The 18089-nt window shown below is 42.0% G+C and overlaps 1 protein-coding gene and 1 non-coding gene across 2 annotated transcripts in view; one reads left to right on the plus strand and one right to left on the minus strand.

The window, feature by feature from the left end:
- Positions 1-14028, minus strand: part of LOC113405160 (phosphatidylinositide phosphatase SAC1) — a 54468-nt gene extending 40440 nt beyond the window's left edge. Inside the window, exon 1 of the mRNA XM_026646082.1 lies at positions 13966-14028. Within this exon, the coding sequence (XP_026501867.1) occupies positions 13966-14003 (38 nt within the window). The 5' untranslated portion in view covers positions 14004-14028. The remainder of the gene's footprint in view (positions 1-13965) is intronic.
- A 501-nt stretch (positions 14029-14529) lies between these two features.
- TRNAR-ACG lies at positions 14530-14602 on the plus strand. Its single transcript has one exon. It is a non-coding gene; the product is annotated as a tRNA-Arg (tRNA).
- The last annotated feature ends 3487 nt before the right edge of the window (positions 14603-18089 follow it).

Genomic DNA, 18089 nt, shown 5'->3' on the forward strand with positions numbered 1-18089 from the left:
AGGGCACACTTACTCTATAGGCTGGCATGTTCGTATGTCTGTACGACATATTCATACATAGTAATAACTACTAGCTCAGTCTCACATCTGACCTTTAGCTCATAGGTAAGTGAGGATGTATTAAAGCCAGGTGGCATAGATAGGGGACTAGCTAAGTTCATGCCCTCTATAAACTAAACAAAGAACTTGGAAATAACCAGTTAGGCCAGAAACATCAGATGTGAGACTGAGCTAGTAGTTATTACTATGTATGAATATGTCATACAGACATATGAACATGCCAGCCTATAGAGTAAGTGTGCCCTGAGATTCTGAGGGTGAGGAAATTAAGTTTGGACATGGAAGGAGGCACATAGTGCTCAGGCTCTATAAAGGGGGGCAACCCACCATGTTAGTTTTAGTTCGTATTTTTTAATTCTTAATGGTTAGTTCTTAAACTAGATAAGTCAAACTTTAAGTTAGCTTCAGTAGTTTTTCCTTTAGCTTTTTACCACTCTAGCTTCTCCCAAGTTCTTCACCTCCCACTCGAGAATTAAGGAACCTGGACCATCGGACTCTTTGGGATGCCAGAGTTGAGGCTGGTCCTTTGTCTATTACCACCAGGTTATCAAGGAAGGGTGAGAGAGTACGTTAATCTAGAAAGCTTTATAGTATATAATACCATATGTACCTCTAGAATAATATTATTGCCTTTGTAATTCTGATTATTTTTCTATTTGATTGCTATTCCATTTATCTCAATACAAGTCTTTAAGGCTGTATTTTGTTCTCAATGTAATGTCCTTGTCATACACCCTGAGGATCCTTGAAAACTGTGTAACCTGATTCTGGGACAAGAACTTTATCTTCTGATCATCTTAATTGGCAAGCCTATATAAACAATAATATTAACCTCCTAAAATCAGGCAACATATTAAAAGTAGGATTATGACACATGATGTTTATCACATGCACATAAAAAAAATACTGCACATGCTCACTTTAATGTAAGCAAGAATGAAATATATCAGACACCATGGAGATGAGGGGGATTATTCACTGTAGTCAGGGATCAGAGTTATTTGGTTGTACTTATACTAAAAACAATTGGAGCAGTGTTGAAAATCCATCAGATCTGGATTCTATTTGTAATGCAAAAATATGAAAGGAAATAGATTTTCCAGAAAATAAGATTCAGAACTTCTGACTAACTTTCACATTCAAAACAAACTCAACTTTCCTATGATCTTCATATTTTTCATTTGTATCTGAGAATTCTACACAGGCTGCTGTTATCCCATCTGATTAGCAGACTGCATCAAGAAGTTATTAACAAGACACTGACGTCAGTGCAGCTCAACAGAAGGAATATGTCCAACAGTCTTGACTTCAACTAAATGAGCGGCATCAAACCAATGCTCTAATCTCTGCTGTTCAATAGTTTAAAAAAATAGAGACAAGAACACACACACAAAAGCATGGAGACTAAAAATCAGAGAATGCTTTCAACAATCTTGGCTTAAAGTGCACAAAGAAGAAAACACAGGGGAACCACCACCAAAATCGAGTCCTTTGGTTTGTTTCTTCAGTTCAAACACTATCACGGCTATGAAATAGTTGAGAGCTGGAACTTCATTGTGGGTAGGTACATGTAAATGAATACAGTATTAAGATAGGAAAAAATTAAAAATTACTCAGCTCACATTAAAATCCTCCTCACTCCCAAACAGAAGTCAAGACCTCACTCTCACACACACAATATACTTACTCGAAGTCTTCACTGAATAGTTGAGAGACTGCTCCAATTGATACTAAAAGTCTATTATACTTTTATAGTATAACTTGTAAGATCCATATTTTTCAGGTATTTAGTATGTACTAGGAGGCTATAAATCATATTTTAAATTCAAACTGTTTTTGCATATGTGTACTGTGAAGAAAGTAGTATGTCTGTGCAAGTGGCAGTTAAAAATGGGACAAATTCTGCTCAACAGCTTTCCAAAGCATCTTTAGAGAATGTATACATATTTTGGAACTATATAAAAATAAAAAAGTCACATGTCATAAGGATTCCTCCTCTTCCTGAGTGCAACTCAGCTTTACCACAGTTTTCTATATTTTAAGAATCTCAGTTGATGATAAATGAGTTTCTTCAGAAATATTCATTAAAGTAGTGCATTTTGGTTATCAAACAGCAATTTGTGTTTTCTATTCATGGAATAAGTTGCTCAGAGCATCATTTTTCTGTTTTTAGAAGTTTTGGCAGCTTTTGCTGCTTCTATTAATAGCTTAAAAAAGAAACAGCAGTGAACTTAAATTTAAGAATTGAAAATGTTAGAATTCTCTGCTTACACAACTAAGCATCCAGATCAAGTTCTAATATAATAAAACCCAAGAAAGGTGAAATGTGATTCAAGTACTGCAGCTTATATATGTATTAGCTTGATTAAAATTTAGAAATTAAGTGCAATATTTTCTCATTTGTAGTTTGAATATTTGCTTTGTACAAAGCTGATAAGTGCAGAGGAGCCCACATGTGAGACAATGATATCCCTTACGGATGAATTTATGTATATCCTAGTATAGAGGATAGGAAAGAAGTTGGTAAAGTACAGGTAGAAGCTAGTAAGGAATAGCCAGTCAAACAAGATAGAGTCCCATTTAAAACATAATAATGAAGGCAAGAAACTGAATATTGACAAAATGTATAAGTGCTTATATACAAATTATAGAAGTCTAAAAATACTAAGATGGGTGAACTAAAGTGCCTGGAATTACATGAGTGTATTGATATAAGAGGCATCAGAGAAACATGGTGGAATGAGGATAATCAATGGGACATGATAATACCAGGGCATAAATATATAGAAATGATAGAGTAGGTCACACTGGTAGCAGGTGACATTAAATGTTAAAGAAAGCACAGAGTCAAATAAGGTAAAAAAAATCTTACATGAAATGAACTACACCATAGGATCTCTATGGATAGAAATTCTATGCCTGAATAAAAAGGAATATAGCAATAGGAATATACTACCGACCACCTGAACAGGATGGTGACAGTGACTGTGAAACACTAAGAGAGGTTAGACAGGCGACTAAAGCAGAAAGTGGAATAATAGTGGATTATTTCAGCTATCCTCATATTGACAGGTGTGATGCAGAGATAAAATTACTAGCCACCATAAATGACTGCTTCTTGGAGCAGCTAGTCCTGGAACCCCCAAGGGGACAGGTAATTCTTGTCTTAGTCCTAAATGGAGCACAGGATCTGGTCCAAGAGGTAACTGTAGCTGAACCACTCAGTAATAGTGACTATAATGTAATTAAGTTTAACATCCTTATAGGGAGAAATACAAACCACACACACACACACAGAACATTTCATTTTAAAAAGGGGAAACATCAAAAAACGAATGACGACTCTCATTGAATGGAAATTGAAAGGAACTGTCACAAAGGTAAATGCCTGAAGCTGCAAGGGGCTATTTAAAAACACCATAATAGAGGTTCACACTAAATGTATACCCCAAATCATAAAAGACAACAAGAGGACCAAAAGAATGCCACCATGGCTAAACAGCAGAGTAATCGAGGTCATTAGAGGCAAGAAGGCATCCTTTAAGATTTGGAAGTCAAATCCTAGCAAGGATTAATAGGAAGGTGGCCAAACTCTGGCAGGTTAAGTGTAGAAGAATAATAAGGCAGGTCAAGAAAAAATTTGAGAAGCAACTTACCAAGGATGAAAAAACTAATGGTAAGAATCTTTTTAAGTACATCAGAAGCAAGAAGTCTGCCAAACAGGCAATGGGGCCACTAAAGGAGCACACAAGGCCATTACAGAAAAGCTAAATGAATTCACTGCAATGGTCTTCACTGCAGAGCCTGTGGGGAAGATATCCACATCAGAGCTATCCTATTTGGGTAATTAATCTGAAGTACTGTCCCACACTGATGGATAAATAGAAGAGGTTTTGAACAAATTATTAAATTAAATAGAAATAAGTCAACAGGACCAGATGGTATTCACTCAAATTCTGTAGGAATTCATATATGATATTGTAGAACTACTAACTGTAGCATATAACATACCACTGAAACAAGCCTCTGTATCAGGTGACTGGAAGGTGGCTAATGTAACACCATTTATAAAAAGGGACTCGAGAGGAGATCCTGGCAATTACAGATCTGAGAGTCTAACTTTAATACTGGGCAAATTGGTAGAAACTATAGTCAAGAACAGAATTATCAGACACAAACATGATTTGCTGAAGAAGAGTTAACATGGCTTTTGTGAAGACAAGTCATGCTTCACCAATCTATCAGAAGTATTTGGGGGTGTCAATATGCATGCAGGTTACCCAGTTGATCCAGTTAAAATACTGTACTTGGATTTTCAGATAGCCATTGACAAGGTCTCTCAACAAATGCTCTTAAGCAAAGTAAAGAGTCATGAGATAACAGGGAAGTCCTCTCATGAATCAGTAACAGGTTAAAAGACAGGAAACAAAGGGTAGGAATAAAATGGTCAGCTTTCATAATGCTCTCTCCATTGTAAATAGCAAGATCCCCCAAGGATCTGTACTGGGACCTGTGCTGTTCAACATATTCATTAATGATCTCAAAAAGGAGTGAAGTGGGGTAGTCTGCAGATGTCATCTTGAATAATTTTGTAAGTCCAAAGATAACTGCAAAGAGTTACAGAGGGATCTTACAAAACTGTGTGACTGTGCAACAAAATAATGGATGAAATTCATTGATAAGTACAAAGTAATGCATATTGGAAAAAATAATCCCAACTACACATACATAATGATGAGTGCTAACAGCGAATTTAGAACCCAAGAAAGATCTTGGAGTCACTGTGCATAGTTCTCTAAAAACTTCTCTAAAGATCAGTGTGCAACGGCAGTCAAAAAGGCTAACAGAATGATAGAAAAGATCATAATGTCACCATGTAAATCCAGTGTGTGCTCACACCATGAATACTGTGTCCAGTTCTGGTGGCCTCATCTCAAAAAAGATATATAGAGCAAGGGTTCTCAAACTGGGGTTGGGACCCATCAGGGGTCACAAGGTTATTACATGGAGGGTCACAAGCTGTCAGCCTCCACTCCAAACCTCGCTTTGCCTCCAGCATTTATAATGGTGTTAAATATATTTAAAAGTGCTTTTAATTTATAGGGGAGGGGGGTCACACTCAGAGGCTTGCTATCTGAAAGGGGTCACCAGTACAAAAGTTTGAGAACCATGGATATAGAGGAACTGGAAAGGCAACAAAGATAATCATGAGTATGGTATGTCTTCAATATAAAGAAAGACTAAAAAGATTAGGCCTGTTCATTTTAGAAAAATAAAATATGATTAAGGGGGGAAATATGATAGAGGTCTATAAAATCATGAATGGTGTGGAAAGAGAAGTGTTATGTATTTACCTTTTCACAATACAAAAACCAAGGATCACTCAGTAAAATTAACAGACAGCAGGTTTAACACAAAAAAGAGGAAGTACTTTTTCCACACAGACCACAATTAACCTGTGGGATGTTGTGATGGCCAAAGGTATAATTAGGTTAAAAAAAAAACAAAAACAAAAAAAAAAAACCACACTAGATAAGAGGATAGCTCCATCAATGGCTATTAGCCAAGATTGTCAGGAATGCAACCCCATGCTCGAATGACCCTAAACCTCTGACTACCAGAAGCCGGGAAGAGAATACAGGGGTGGATCATTCCAACAGCACTGTTCTGTACACTCCCACAAAGCTTGGGTACAGGCCACTGTTGGAGACAGGATACAGGGCCAGATGAACCATTGGTCTGACCCAGTATGGCAGTTCTTACATTCTTTGTAATTTCACATGCTGAGTTTGAGGGTGGTAATGTGCATTGTGAAGGGGGAAAAAAACGAAACACTAAAAACCAGTTACACACAGAGTTTTAATTATGCTGATTTTACTGAAAAGAGTATTGGTGTTTTCTGATAAAAACAGAGGCATGATGAGTTTTGCTCTTTGATGCTATGACAACAATTAAAGAAAGCTCTGTGTTCAATATCACTTAAGAATCCTTTTACCCTTCACTTCAGCAATTGATTTATATCATAATGCTTAACATTACTCTAATGCAGGACACTCCTCAATGCCATCCTCTAAATATTGCAATAAAAATAAATAAAAAAAGTACATCCTGTTCTATGTAGTAATGTATACATTATACTCAAAGTACCATCAAGATGGACTCTGAGAATGGGGACAAATAGAGGTGTTGGTGTTTACACAGCACTTTGAAGATGTACAATTTTAAGTATTAGTAAGTATAAAGAAATATAAGCGTGTTATTTTGACATGGCATAGTTCCCAGATATTCCAAGTTAACAGGTGTGCTAATTAAACATTAGAAACACTTGTTTATATACAGGCTCTCTCCCTATTTGGGTATTCCATTGAATAAGAATGTAGTAACCTACTGTAGTTTCCGGGGACAGCGGGGGAGGAGGCAAAAAACGAAAGTAGTAAAGTAGACAGTCCCAAAAAGCCTCTAGTATCAAGCTAGTGGAACTAAGTGTAAAGAAAAGCCAGCCACACAAGAAAAGTGCTACTTATAAATTAAAATTCAAAATATGTATTTAGTCCAATAAAAGTCACATTTAACATTCAAGTATTTCTTGCTCAAGTTGTAGCTTCCTCAGCTCTGGGTCCCAGTAGAACTACAATTACCACTTATCTTTAGCCAGAAAGAGATGCAGGCAGCTTCCCTCCATTTATACCAATGTCACCTTGCAGGCAGGCTATAATAATCTGATGTGTATTTCCAATAAACTAACTACCATGCTATAAAGACTTCTAGTTGTTACTAGATGCTGGTTCACTAAGTACTTTCAAAAATATGGAAGTCTAGTGTGTGTAGAAAAGGAAAAGATGAGGTTAGGGCCAAAGCCTGAAAAATCCACTTATCACTGGCAAGTGACCCGTTTTCCCTGGCAAACACAGGGACTTAAGTCAACTTCTGCAGAAATTGCAAATCAAGTTTCTTACCCTTGAGACTGAAGAAAAACTTCCAAATGTGAACCAAAGTAAAAGGATAAATATTATGAGAGTCTGCAGACTTTGGAAGGAGAGACAGATACTAACCAAGCTGATCAGTTTCACTGCTACTACCCCCAAGGTTCTGAATCACTGACAAGAATCATGTTGATTTCATGCTGCCCTTGTTTGGGAAAGCTCACCTGAGACAGGTACTGGAGTTACTTAAAAAGTGACTACAGGAGGGTAGTGTAATAGATACTACTTCTCCCCAGTTCACCTCTGAAGATGGAGAAAGATAGTGAAACTGAAATACAGACGACTTGTTGCCCGCAGACAGTCTCCCACCTTTTCAGTAACCACCGGTGCAGCTCCACCAGTGGTAATACTAGCATAGATATGGTTCAGACAGACACTAGTGTTTTAACCAATGTCATTTAGACCTGATCTGAGCAGCAGTAAATGACATCATAGTAGAGTACAGTTGTTCCCCATCTACCTTTGTGCTGATATCACTGCTTGCAATAGTGGAATTTTCCCCAAAGTACTTTTCCTCTTTCAGCAGCTTGGGAGGAGGATGCAGGGGAACCAGTTTCAAACTTAGGGCCAGAACCTGCAATTGCAAAGCACCATAACATTCAATAGGGCTCCATAGAGAATCATGAGTCTACCTATAAAGATCCAGTTGCAGGATTTGGCCCTTAGATAGCTATTAGTGAGAGGCTGATACAAAAGCTATAGATCCCACTAGGAATTGACAGGAAATTTAATCTGAGTTTTCAGATAGACATTATCCCTAGACGCTGCTAGACTTGTAAACGTAACCCATCAGACCACAGGTGTCCACCAAGTATTTTAAAACTTGGAACAGGGCTCCATTCTGCTGAGGAATTTATCCACAACTTGTTCCAGAGGAAGAACAAATGTGTCTTCCATTCACAGGGGAGCTATTTCAACTCCAAAATTAACTCTAGGTGTTGCTCAGCTATCACTTAGAAAAGTCTATTTCCCTATAGTCAACGGGGGGAGGGGGGAAGGGGAAGGATTGGGATCCCAGATCTATATAATTACTATTATGCTTTTATCATGTCATGTCAAATTGGTTCCAGCATGATAACATCCTTATACCCACATGGGTAGAAAATGAATAGATGTTAATACAGCCAATACATCCCCCTGCAGGTGTGCTTGGTTCCTCTTTTTGTCCCGTAGAGAAAAATAAGGGACCTACAAGAATGGTGGTTGCCCAAAGGGTCGGAGTTATCCTAGCCAAAAAGTATCCATTTCATCCTTGCTGTCATGTAAAAGCATCTATGTGGGGTAACCCAGACTTGCAAATTGTGAAAGAAACCTATTTGGAGGAACTGGCTGAGCAAGGGCATCATATGGATTTTCCAATTAGTCAAGGATGAGAACTTTGTATCTTTTCTAACACTGAAGCAATACTATTTATATTAACAACAAGGGGGGAGAAACGGAAACCAAAATAGGGAAAGAACAGATTAAAGAATATTTAGACAGATTAGATGTATTCATATCAGCAGGGCCTGATGAAATTCACCTTAGGGTACTTAAGGAACTTGCTGAAAATCTCAGAACCATTAGCAATTATCTTTGAGAACTCATGGGTGATAGGGGAGGTCCCAGAACACTGGAAAAGGGCAAACGTTCCCCTTTCTAATGCCCCTATAGGTACTAAGAGGACCCGTGGAATTATAGACCAGTCAGCTTAACTTTGATAACTTGTTCCAGTATCTTTTTAGGTATTAAACAATCAGTTTATAAGCACTTGGAGTGCAATAAGGTTATAAGGAATAGCCAGCATAGATTTGTCAAACACAAATCATGCCAACCAACCTAATTTCCTTCTTTGACAGCATTTCTGGATGGTTGGAAGTAATAGTACGTGATGTATCTTGATTTTAGTAAGGCTTTTCACAAAATCCCACATGACATTCTCATAAGCAAATTAGGGAAATGTGGTCTACATGAAATTACTATAAAGTAGGTGCACAACTGGGTGAAAGACTGTACTCAAAGTTATCAAAGATTTGCTGTCAGACTAGGAGAACATATTTAGTGGGGTCCTGCAGGAGCAATTTCTGGGTCTGGAAAAATCAGTATTTTCCTTAATGATTGAATAACACAGTGGCAAGTATGCTTATAAAATCTGTAGGTGACAATGCTGGAAGGGGTTGCAAGCACTTTGAAGTACAGGATTAGAATTCAAAAGGACCTTAAATTGGAGAACTGGTCTGAAATCAACAAGATAAAATTCAATAAAGACCAGTGCAAAGTGCTTCACTTAGGAAGGCAAAAATCAAATGCACATCTGTAAAATGAGGAATAACTGGCTAGGTGGTAGAACTGCTGAAAAGGATCTGGAGGTTACACTGGATCACAAATTGAATCCGAGTCAACAACGTGATGCAGCTGTGCAAAATGAAAATATTCTGGGGTGTATTAACAGAAAAGTAGTATGTCAGACACAGGAGGCAATTGTCCTGCTCTACTTGGCACTGGTGAGGCCTCAGCTGGAGTACTGTATCCAATTCAGGGCACCAAAGTTTAGGAAGCATGGGGAAAAATTGGACAGAGTCCAAAGGATAGTAACAAAAATGATAAAAGGTTTAGGAAACCTGTCTCGTGAGGAAAGGTTAAAAAAACTGGACATATTTAGTCTTGAAAAGACTGAGGAGGGACCTGATAATGGTCTTCAAATATATTAAGGACTGCTATAAAGAGGACTGTGATCAATTGTTCTATACTTCTTGTCCTGCCTTCAGTGGATGTAATGTGCTTAACCTGAAGCAAGGTAATTTTAAATTAGATATTAGGAAAGACTTAACTATAAGGGTAGTTAAGCTCTGGAATAGGCTTCCAAGGGACACTGTGGAATCACCATCATTGGAGGTTTTTAAGAACAGGTTAGACATATACCTGTCAGGGATGAGCTAGGTTTACTTGGTCCTGCCTCAGGGCTGCAGGATGAACTTGACCTCTCGAGGTCCCTTCCAACCCTACATTTCTGATATGACCTGCCACCCTCAACAGAATAGCAGTACTTGCAACTAAGACACTTGCTAACAAATCAGTTTGGTCCAGATGCTGTAGGACTGCCAGAGGCCCCAGAGCTACTGGGTACTTTAGAAATGTTCCACAAACTATCCAGGCCTATGTCCACTATGTATGCGTTACTACTGAAGAGGAACTCCACTTGTCTGAAGTTCTTTGTGAAAGTATGGGAAGGAGAGTTATCAGATTCACAGCCCTTAAAAGATCCCCAGTGGCAGGGCATATTACAGAATGTTAAAAACGGTCCTGTGGATCTCAAGCTATGCCTGATATAGCAAAAGATTCCATTCAAAATGTATTGCGTGCCAGAGGTTGTGCAAGATGGGGGCCCTGTCTTCAGATGTTTGTTGGCGCTGTAATAAAGAAAAAGGAGCCCTCATGCATATGTTATGGGACTGCCCAACAGTCAGACACCATGGAAAGAGGTGGACACAAGAGTAAAAATAGTGCTTGGCTTCAGCAACCAAATCTCAGCTGAAGTTACATCATAGGTTATGTGCTTGCTGCAGTGGGTTCAACTTCACCACAAATATTTTGGTTCTTGAGGGCTGTAAATGTTCATCAAGCACATGATTTTACAAAAAAGGAGTAGACTTATGCCAAGAATAGAGCAGTGGTATTCAGACCTGTATGAGTTAGCAGCCAAAGAAAGAATAGCTTATCAATGCAGAAAACAATTATGAGAATTCAAAGAAATTGGGTCTCTATTTCTTGATACACCTGGATAAAGAATGCTGAGAGAGCTCAAATAACGGCATTCCACTTGACCTCTCTTTTCCTTTCCCTCTTCCCCTGCCCCTCCTCTTTTTTTTTTTTTTTGCCTATTTGAATGTCTTTTTATTGTTATTATCCCCCCTTAACATGTTATGTCTGTGTAATATTGATTTTGTATTGTATGATCTTGCAGCTGTGACAAGTGAAAAGTTATATAATTGCATAATTTTATCGGCTATCCTGTGAAATGTGTGATATTTGGTAACGTACTAGCTATATGTAGTTGTAATACCATCTGTATTTTTTGTTTATGAAAATTAATAAAAAATTGATCACATTAGCTCAGCATTCTTTTTAAATAAAGCGACGAATATTGGCCACCGCCTTATGCTAGAAACATCATGCATCCATTCCCGTTAACGTTTAGTCTTGAATCTAGAGGTGTAATTGTTTGCCCCACACCTCTAACCAAAGCAGAGTTCTGGGAACATCTAGAAAATTTCTTAATTTAATGGTTTATGCCAGCTGTAAGTCACCAATTTGTCCACCTCTACACAAAAACAAAAAACACACACCACACACAAGTTCGGCTTTTTTTTTTTTTTTTAATACACTCCTTTCTGGTCAGACCAGGCCCTCCCTCCACAGGATTAAAATGACTTTGATCATAAGGAGGTGGTTTTGTTACTGTTTTTCTATGATAATAAAAGCTGATTTACCATTCCAGGCATATCATTCTGCTTATTCACCCTCACAATGAATGTAATAACAATAATGAAAATATAGTGTTTGTCAAATTGAAGTACATTTTTGATGAGTGAGCAAGCAAGCGACTAGAATTTTGTGAAACTGGTTTTTGATAACTGGAATCGGAAATTTTATCAATAATGGTCCATCCAATGAAACCTTGCTACAGTGAATATATGCAGACTTTCTTTCTACTAGATTAAAATCCCTGTAGTAGAGAATGAACTCTAAATATTGTTGTTAACTGCAGGTTAACAGTAATTTTCATGGAAATATTTTATCTGTTCCAGTTGAAAATGGATAACAACTCAGAATGACATAATACAAAAATGTTTAGTTGTGTGTATGCAATCTTTTGAGAAGTTAAATACAGTATAATTTATGTTGCTCAAGTTTAGGAAGAAAACAAATCATCTTCTTTGAATAGTAAATGATTTTCCCATGACTAACATTCATTTAAGAGCTTTGATGCGGATTTAAGACTAACTACACAACATCAAAAAGAGTTTCTTTGAGGCACTCTGCAAACATACCTGCTTCCTAGTGTATTCTGTTCAACAGTCTTTAAGACTCAGTGATCACTATGACATTGATTATGCAAATACTTGTGTTTGATTCACTTTAAATATGCCTGTAGTACCATTGGCTTCACTTTCGTAAGTGCTTGTAGGATCAGGGACTATAATTTTCACAAAATGACACCTCAGGAAAACTCTCTTCTGTTCCTGGCATTGAATTTAATCACAACTCAGACTACAAGTGCCAGAGTCAACAAATCTATAACAGGGATTAAACAAATCCCCCAAGAACAGCTCTCTCGCCAATAAATATACTCATAGCAGAACAAACAGGTCAAATGCTATAATTATAATTATATACAGAATTAAACAGTGGGCTAAAATTCCTTATATTTGTTCTCGATCCAAAAGGAGACTGTTTTAGCTTCAGAAATTTTGGTTAAATTTTGTTTGACTAATTATTGTCCAAAAGTGAGGCTTAAAATATCATTTGGATGCTGTTTTCGCCACAAGACAACACAAGTGGTTTAATTTTAAGAAGTTCATACCCAGCACAGGGTATGTTTTGTTCTCCAAACATGTGAAATACCTCAAATACCTTTATAAGAATACAGAGCTTCCTACCCCTTCCTTCCTCCCCTCTTTCCCTGCCCAAAACACACACACACTTCACCTTTGGGTTTAGGCCAAGCATGAAAAGTTTCAGTATAAAGTATAATTTTTCCAGGAAATTACAAGTGCCAAAAATAAGGTCTTCTAACACATGCCTCCTTAGTCTTTCTCAATATTGGGTCTGTAATGTAATTTTATTGGCTGAATGAAACAAGCATTTAAATGTCATCTGGCACATGAAAGCATAAGAGGTTCTGTTCTGCCCATTATATTACAAAAAAGTAAACAAATCAGAAGGTTAAAAGTTTTTATGGGGAAATCATGCCTCAAGCTCCTTAAAAACAAAAACAAACAAAAAAAACACATGCATGCCCCAAAACTGAAAAAGAAACCAGAAATTACTGCTGTTTACTTCATTTGACAAACTGACAACAGAGCGGTGCAACAAAGCAGGTAGTGATGCCTAAGGAACTTACTGTTGGCAAATAATATTGCAACACTAAAGCTATTTCCAAAACTTTAGTGTTCATATATTCACCAGAAGGCTCCTGGGTATCACTACTTGCTTTACTGAGGTAGTTACCCAACAGGCAATCAAGTAGCAGCTTTGGCTTGTTCCCTTGCACCAGGCACTGTTTACAGATCCAAAACTTTCCTGAAAAGTAACAAGGCAGGTAAATGAAAAGTCAACTGTTTAATTAGCCGATCAAAACAGGACACCAAGCAGGGACGAGCGTGTCCGCTGAATTCCTTCATTCAGAAAGTGCCAGGATTTAACAAGCCCCGGGTTAAGAGACATAAGGATCCCCCTTAAAACCACAAAAGCCAGTGGTCTCCCTTTCTCCCCCCAGCTCAGAGAGCGGGGCAGCCACGCCTCGGAGACCCGCAATCGCCAGGCCGTGCACCAGGGGGCCGGGGAGGAGCATACACCCACAGCACGACATCTGGGCTAAGAGCTCCCCGGCCCCTGTGCGGACAAGCAGGAAGGCAGCGCAGTGCCCCTGCTCCGGGCAGCTCACAGCCCGGCGGTCCTGCCAGCCCGGCCGCAGGGTGGGGGCACAGGCTGGGACTCGGCCGCACCGCACCCGGCCGCCTCTGCGCGTGTCCGGCTCCCTCCGCCCGGCCGGGGGGCGGGTCACCCCACTCCGCGCAGGATGGATGAAGCCGCCGGGGGCAGGAAGGCGGCCAACGGGCGCTGGGGAGGGCGGGGCGGGGAGTCGCTGCCCGGCGGCTCCAGGTAACTGGGGAGATGGGGGGGGGGGCAGGTGACTGCGTGGCTTCCCCGGGTCACTCACAGCTTCAGCTTCTCATAGGCCCCCGCGGTCGCCGCCATCGCCCCCCTCCGGCTGCCCCGCCGCTGCCGGTTCAGCTCCGTTCTGCGTCCTGGACTCTCTTGTCTTTCTGACCCTGACGCGTCTCGGTCTTGAGGACGGGGCCTCGCACAGGACAAACCTAACCAAACACCTTGCGGCGGCCGGGCTCCAGACACGGAAGGGAATGATTGGCGCTGCTGTGATTGGCTGCGTCTCCGGCTCCGACCCCGCCCACTGAGCCACCCTAGTGATCAGGAGAGAGCGGAACTGTAAGGTTCCCGCTGGGGTGGGGGGAAGAGGGGCGTGAGACGTTTTGACGAAACGGCCAGGGATTGGCCAAGCGTGGAGTTGTAGCTCCGCCCCCTAGGGAGCTAGTGAGGAGAGGGGCCGGGCGATGGGCGGAGACACAGAGGAACTTTGATTGGCTGCAATTCCCTTCTTAGTCCCACCCCTGGATCCGAACTCCCACCCATTAGTGGTCTCTGTGTGTGGGGGCGGGGTCAATGAGTAGTTAGAGAGCGAGCGCGGAATACTTCAGTATATGCAGGGCCAGTGGCGCAATGGATAACGCGTCTGACTACGGATCAGAAGATTCTAGGTTCGACTCCTGGCTGGCTCGGCTGTACTTTTTTTTCCCCCGACTCCTGCCAAGGCACCTTGATTTTACTGCTCCTGCCTCCTGCAGTCTCCTACAGCCCAAGCAGTCACCCCATAGAGATATATGGCATACAGCACCCCTTCCCCACTCACCCTGAATCCCTCCCTACACCACTCACCTTCTCTACACCTTCTGTATCTTCTTACCACTCACCCTGCTGTACACCTCTATACCCCCACACCGCTCACCTTCCATACACTCCCATACCCGCTCCCGTTTGGTACCCCCCGCACCCCGTTCGTCCTACCGTACACCTCCATACCCCTCACCTGCTGTACCTGCTCCCCTCTCACCCTGGTGTACCCCCCTGTACTCCCACACCACGCACCTTCCATACACGCACCCCGATACCCTCGCCCCTTCTGTACCCCCCGCACCGCCTCACCCCGCCTACACCTCCATCCTCACCTTCTGTACCCCCTACTCCCTCTTTACTCACCCTGCTGTACAACCCCTGCACCCCCACGCCACTCTGCTTCCATACATCCCCACACCCTAGTGTGACACCGTGTACCCCCCCTCCCAACTCACTCTGCCATAGCCCTCGTATTCCCACTTACCCTGCCATAGCCCCCTGTACACCCAGACCTCTCACCTTCCATACACCCTGTACCCCTGCCCCACTCCCCCTGCCATATACTCCCATATACCCCCTTCCCCTGCCGACGGTACACCCCAACGCCACTCACCTGCTGTACATCCCTTACCGCCCTCCCCTTTTCACCCTGCCATTCGCCCCTCCCCACACCATACGCCCCTCCATAGACCCCCCTCCCCACTCACCCTGCCACACCCCCCCAACTACTCCATCCTACCCTCCGGCCAGTCATGCTGTTGTGCTTATTCCATCACCCACCTGCACCATTATAACCCTATCCTTCAGACAGCCTCCTTGTGCCTGTTCTCTATATGCCAACATACAACCTCACGTGTTTCTGTGTGTCACACCTTCCCTGTGTCAGTATAACCCCACTATTGCTTATATTCCTTATGTGACATTATGTCATGCCTGTGTCATTATCTGCCTCCATATGTCGTTATACCTCCCCATTCTCCTCCCCCACCCCTAATCACCACCCTGAGCCTGGGACATTATATCTCGACATGATGATGCCACCTTTGTGTAGCTATGAGCCCACGTGATTTTAAATCTACTGTCATTCCCCTCTCATGTGATATTTACACCTCACTCTTGTGTGTGTAACTTGCCACACCCCTGACATTACTGCTCAAGAGCAGGTGAGGTAAGTCTTACCTCACCCACTCTGTCTGTCTCTCTAATATCTTGGGACCAACCAACATAACAACACTGCATATTACTGCTGAAGGGTATTCCACAGTGTGGAGGGGGAAGATGTGCAAATTACACAGACACTGGCGCCCGTAGCTTGCTCCTGTTTGCTTCGCAGATTTGGAAAGGGGGCAGAGAATCTGATAGATCCCGACCCCCTCCCCGACTCTTGATTTTGGCAGGGTTCCAGCTATCAAGTAGAATGGAGAAACAAACCCCAAAACTGGCTGTCCCAGTGACAGATCCCTCGTGTTGGCATTTCTTCGCTCATCAGAGTGGAAAGGAATATAGGGCTCTTAGTAGGGAGTATCACAGGTAACTCCCATTTTATAACATTTGCAAGTGTGAGAGCCAAGCCGGAGACTTCAAGAGCATCCAAGCCACATGATCCAGGGTGGTGGTTGATCACAGGAAGGGGTTGGAAGGGAATCTCCTCCTGTCACTACCAAGAAAGCCTTTGCACAAACACCTAGGTGCGGGAGCCTCAGGCACTGGCCATCTCGGCAGGCAGGATTCCAGACTAGCTGAACCTGTTGTCTGATCTGGGACTGCACCTCTGCCATGTTCCCAGCTAGCTTTTGTAGTTAAAAGGGCTTTACAAATTAATTGGCGGGGGGAAGGGAAACTGAATGAAAGATCCTACTAACATTCAGAGCTATTGTCCTTTGCTTTGAGAGCCATTTCCCCGCTGCACACATCTGTGTGGAACCTGTCCGTCAAAGAATAAAGAATTAAGCATCACAATGATCTTTTGAGGTAGGGAAATACTGTCCTCATTTTGCAGATGGGGAAACTAGGAAATAGACTGGTCAATGGTCTGGTTTTCAAAGGTGCTGAGCACCTGCAACTCCTACTGATATCAACACCTTTGAAAAATCCCAGCATTACACTGGAAATGCATGACAGAGCTGGGGCTAGAAGCTGACTTCTACTTCATGCCACCACAACATCCTTCCTATCTGCCTACTTCAATTAGAGTACGGAGCTAGTCTCATTGCTTGGCAGTATGTCAGCTTTTAACCTTTAAACTGGCTAATTGTTAGACACATACCATTAGAGCTGGGCTGTTCCTAAAGGTTTGTCAGGGTTGGCTAGGATGTTAGCAAGGGATAGCTTGCCTGGAGTGAATGCCACCCTGCCTCCTTGCTGTCAGAAATCCTCACTGATTCGCTGTGACAAGATTTCCCACTGTTGGTTTCTAATCCAGCCTCTGAGGTGGGGAAAATGGGGTGGGGGGGGTGAGGAGTCGGGTAGGGGATATTTGAGGGTCAGGAAGGAACATGAGTGATGGAGTTCAGAAGGAAACGGGACTAGCCAGCCAGAAAAGACCAAGGTGGTGGGGAGACAGAAAGAGGGGGAAGTGTTTTCACAGCGTGGGGCGGTGTCAGACTAAGGGCTTGTCTATATGGCAATTTAGTGCACATCAAGCTGGGGTGTGAAACTACAGCCCACTAGCCTGCTATTCACTAACTGGCAGCGTGGGTCCTGCTTGCTGCATGCTAAAAGTTCCCTGGTGAGCTTTGATCTACTGCGCAGGTTTACACTCCAGGTTGCTGCACACTGAATTGCCATATGTGCAAGTAGGGCAGTACCCTCCAGTACACAGTACCGGCAAGAGATTTTTAGTGGGCACAGGGTACCAGAAAGACTAGGGGCTACCCCCCCCCCCTCGGAGGGAGGGGAGGGGCTGCGCTCTGCTCCTTAAAGGAGCAGAACACGGCTAGGGAGGGCATTTATTCTTTACCTGGCTTTAACAGCATTAAAATTTTTATTAAAGTTAATGTTTAAAATTAAATATACACAAGTTAAGAAGGAAGGTACTGTACATCTGGGGTCAGGCTTGAGTTATGAGGGATTACAGGTATCAGTTACAAGGATCACGAGATACATACATATCACATAACCAGCATAGACCCAGATTGGGGGGCAGGAGTTTTTAAAGCATCAGTGGATAAGTGGGCTTGGGTACGCCACCCATGAAATGTATTAAGAGTCCAAGTTAGTATCAGTGTAGCGGATAAGTACATGGGTGGGGTTCATCCCTTGGTTTATCAGGGAAGGAAGTGGGTTATTTCCCTGGTCGGTGGTCTCGATGACTCAACGTGGTATTAACGGTGTCCCGTGATGTGTCCGTATAGATGTCTCTGGACCACCTGA

The sequence above is a fragment of the Terrapene carolina genome, unplaced genomic scaffold, assembly GCF_002925995.2.
Source record: "Terrapene carolina triunguis isolate 2854851 unplaced genomic scaffold, T_m_triunguis-2.0 Scaffold34029, whole genome shotgun sequence".
Classification (NCBI taxonomy): domain Eukaryota; kingdom Metazoa; phylum Chordata; order Testudines; family Emydidae; genus Terrapene; species Terrapene triunguis.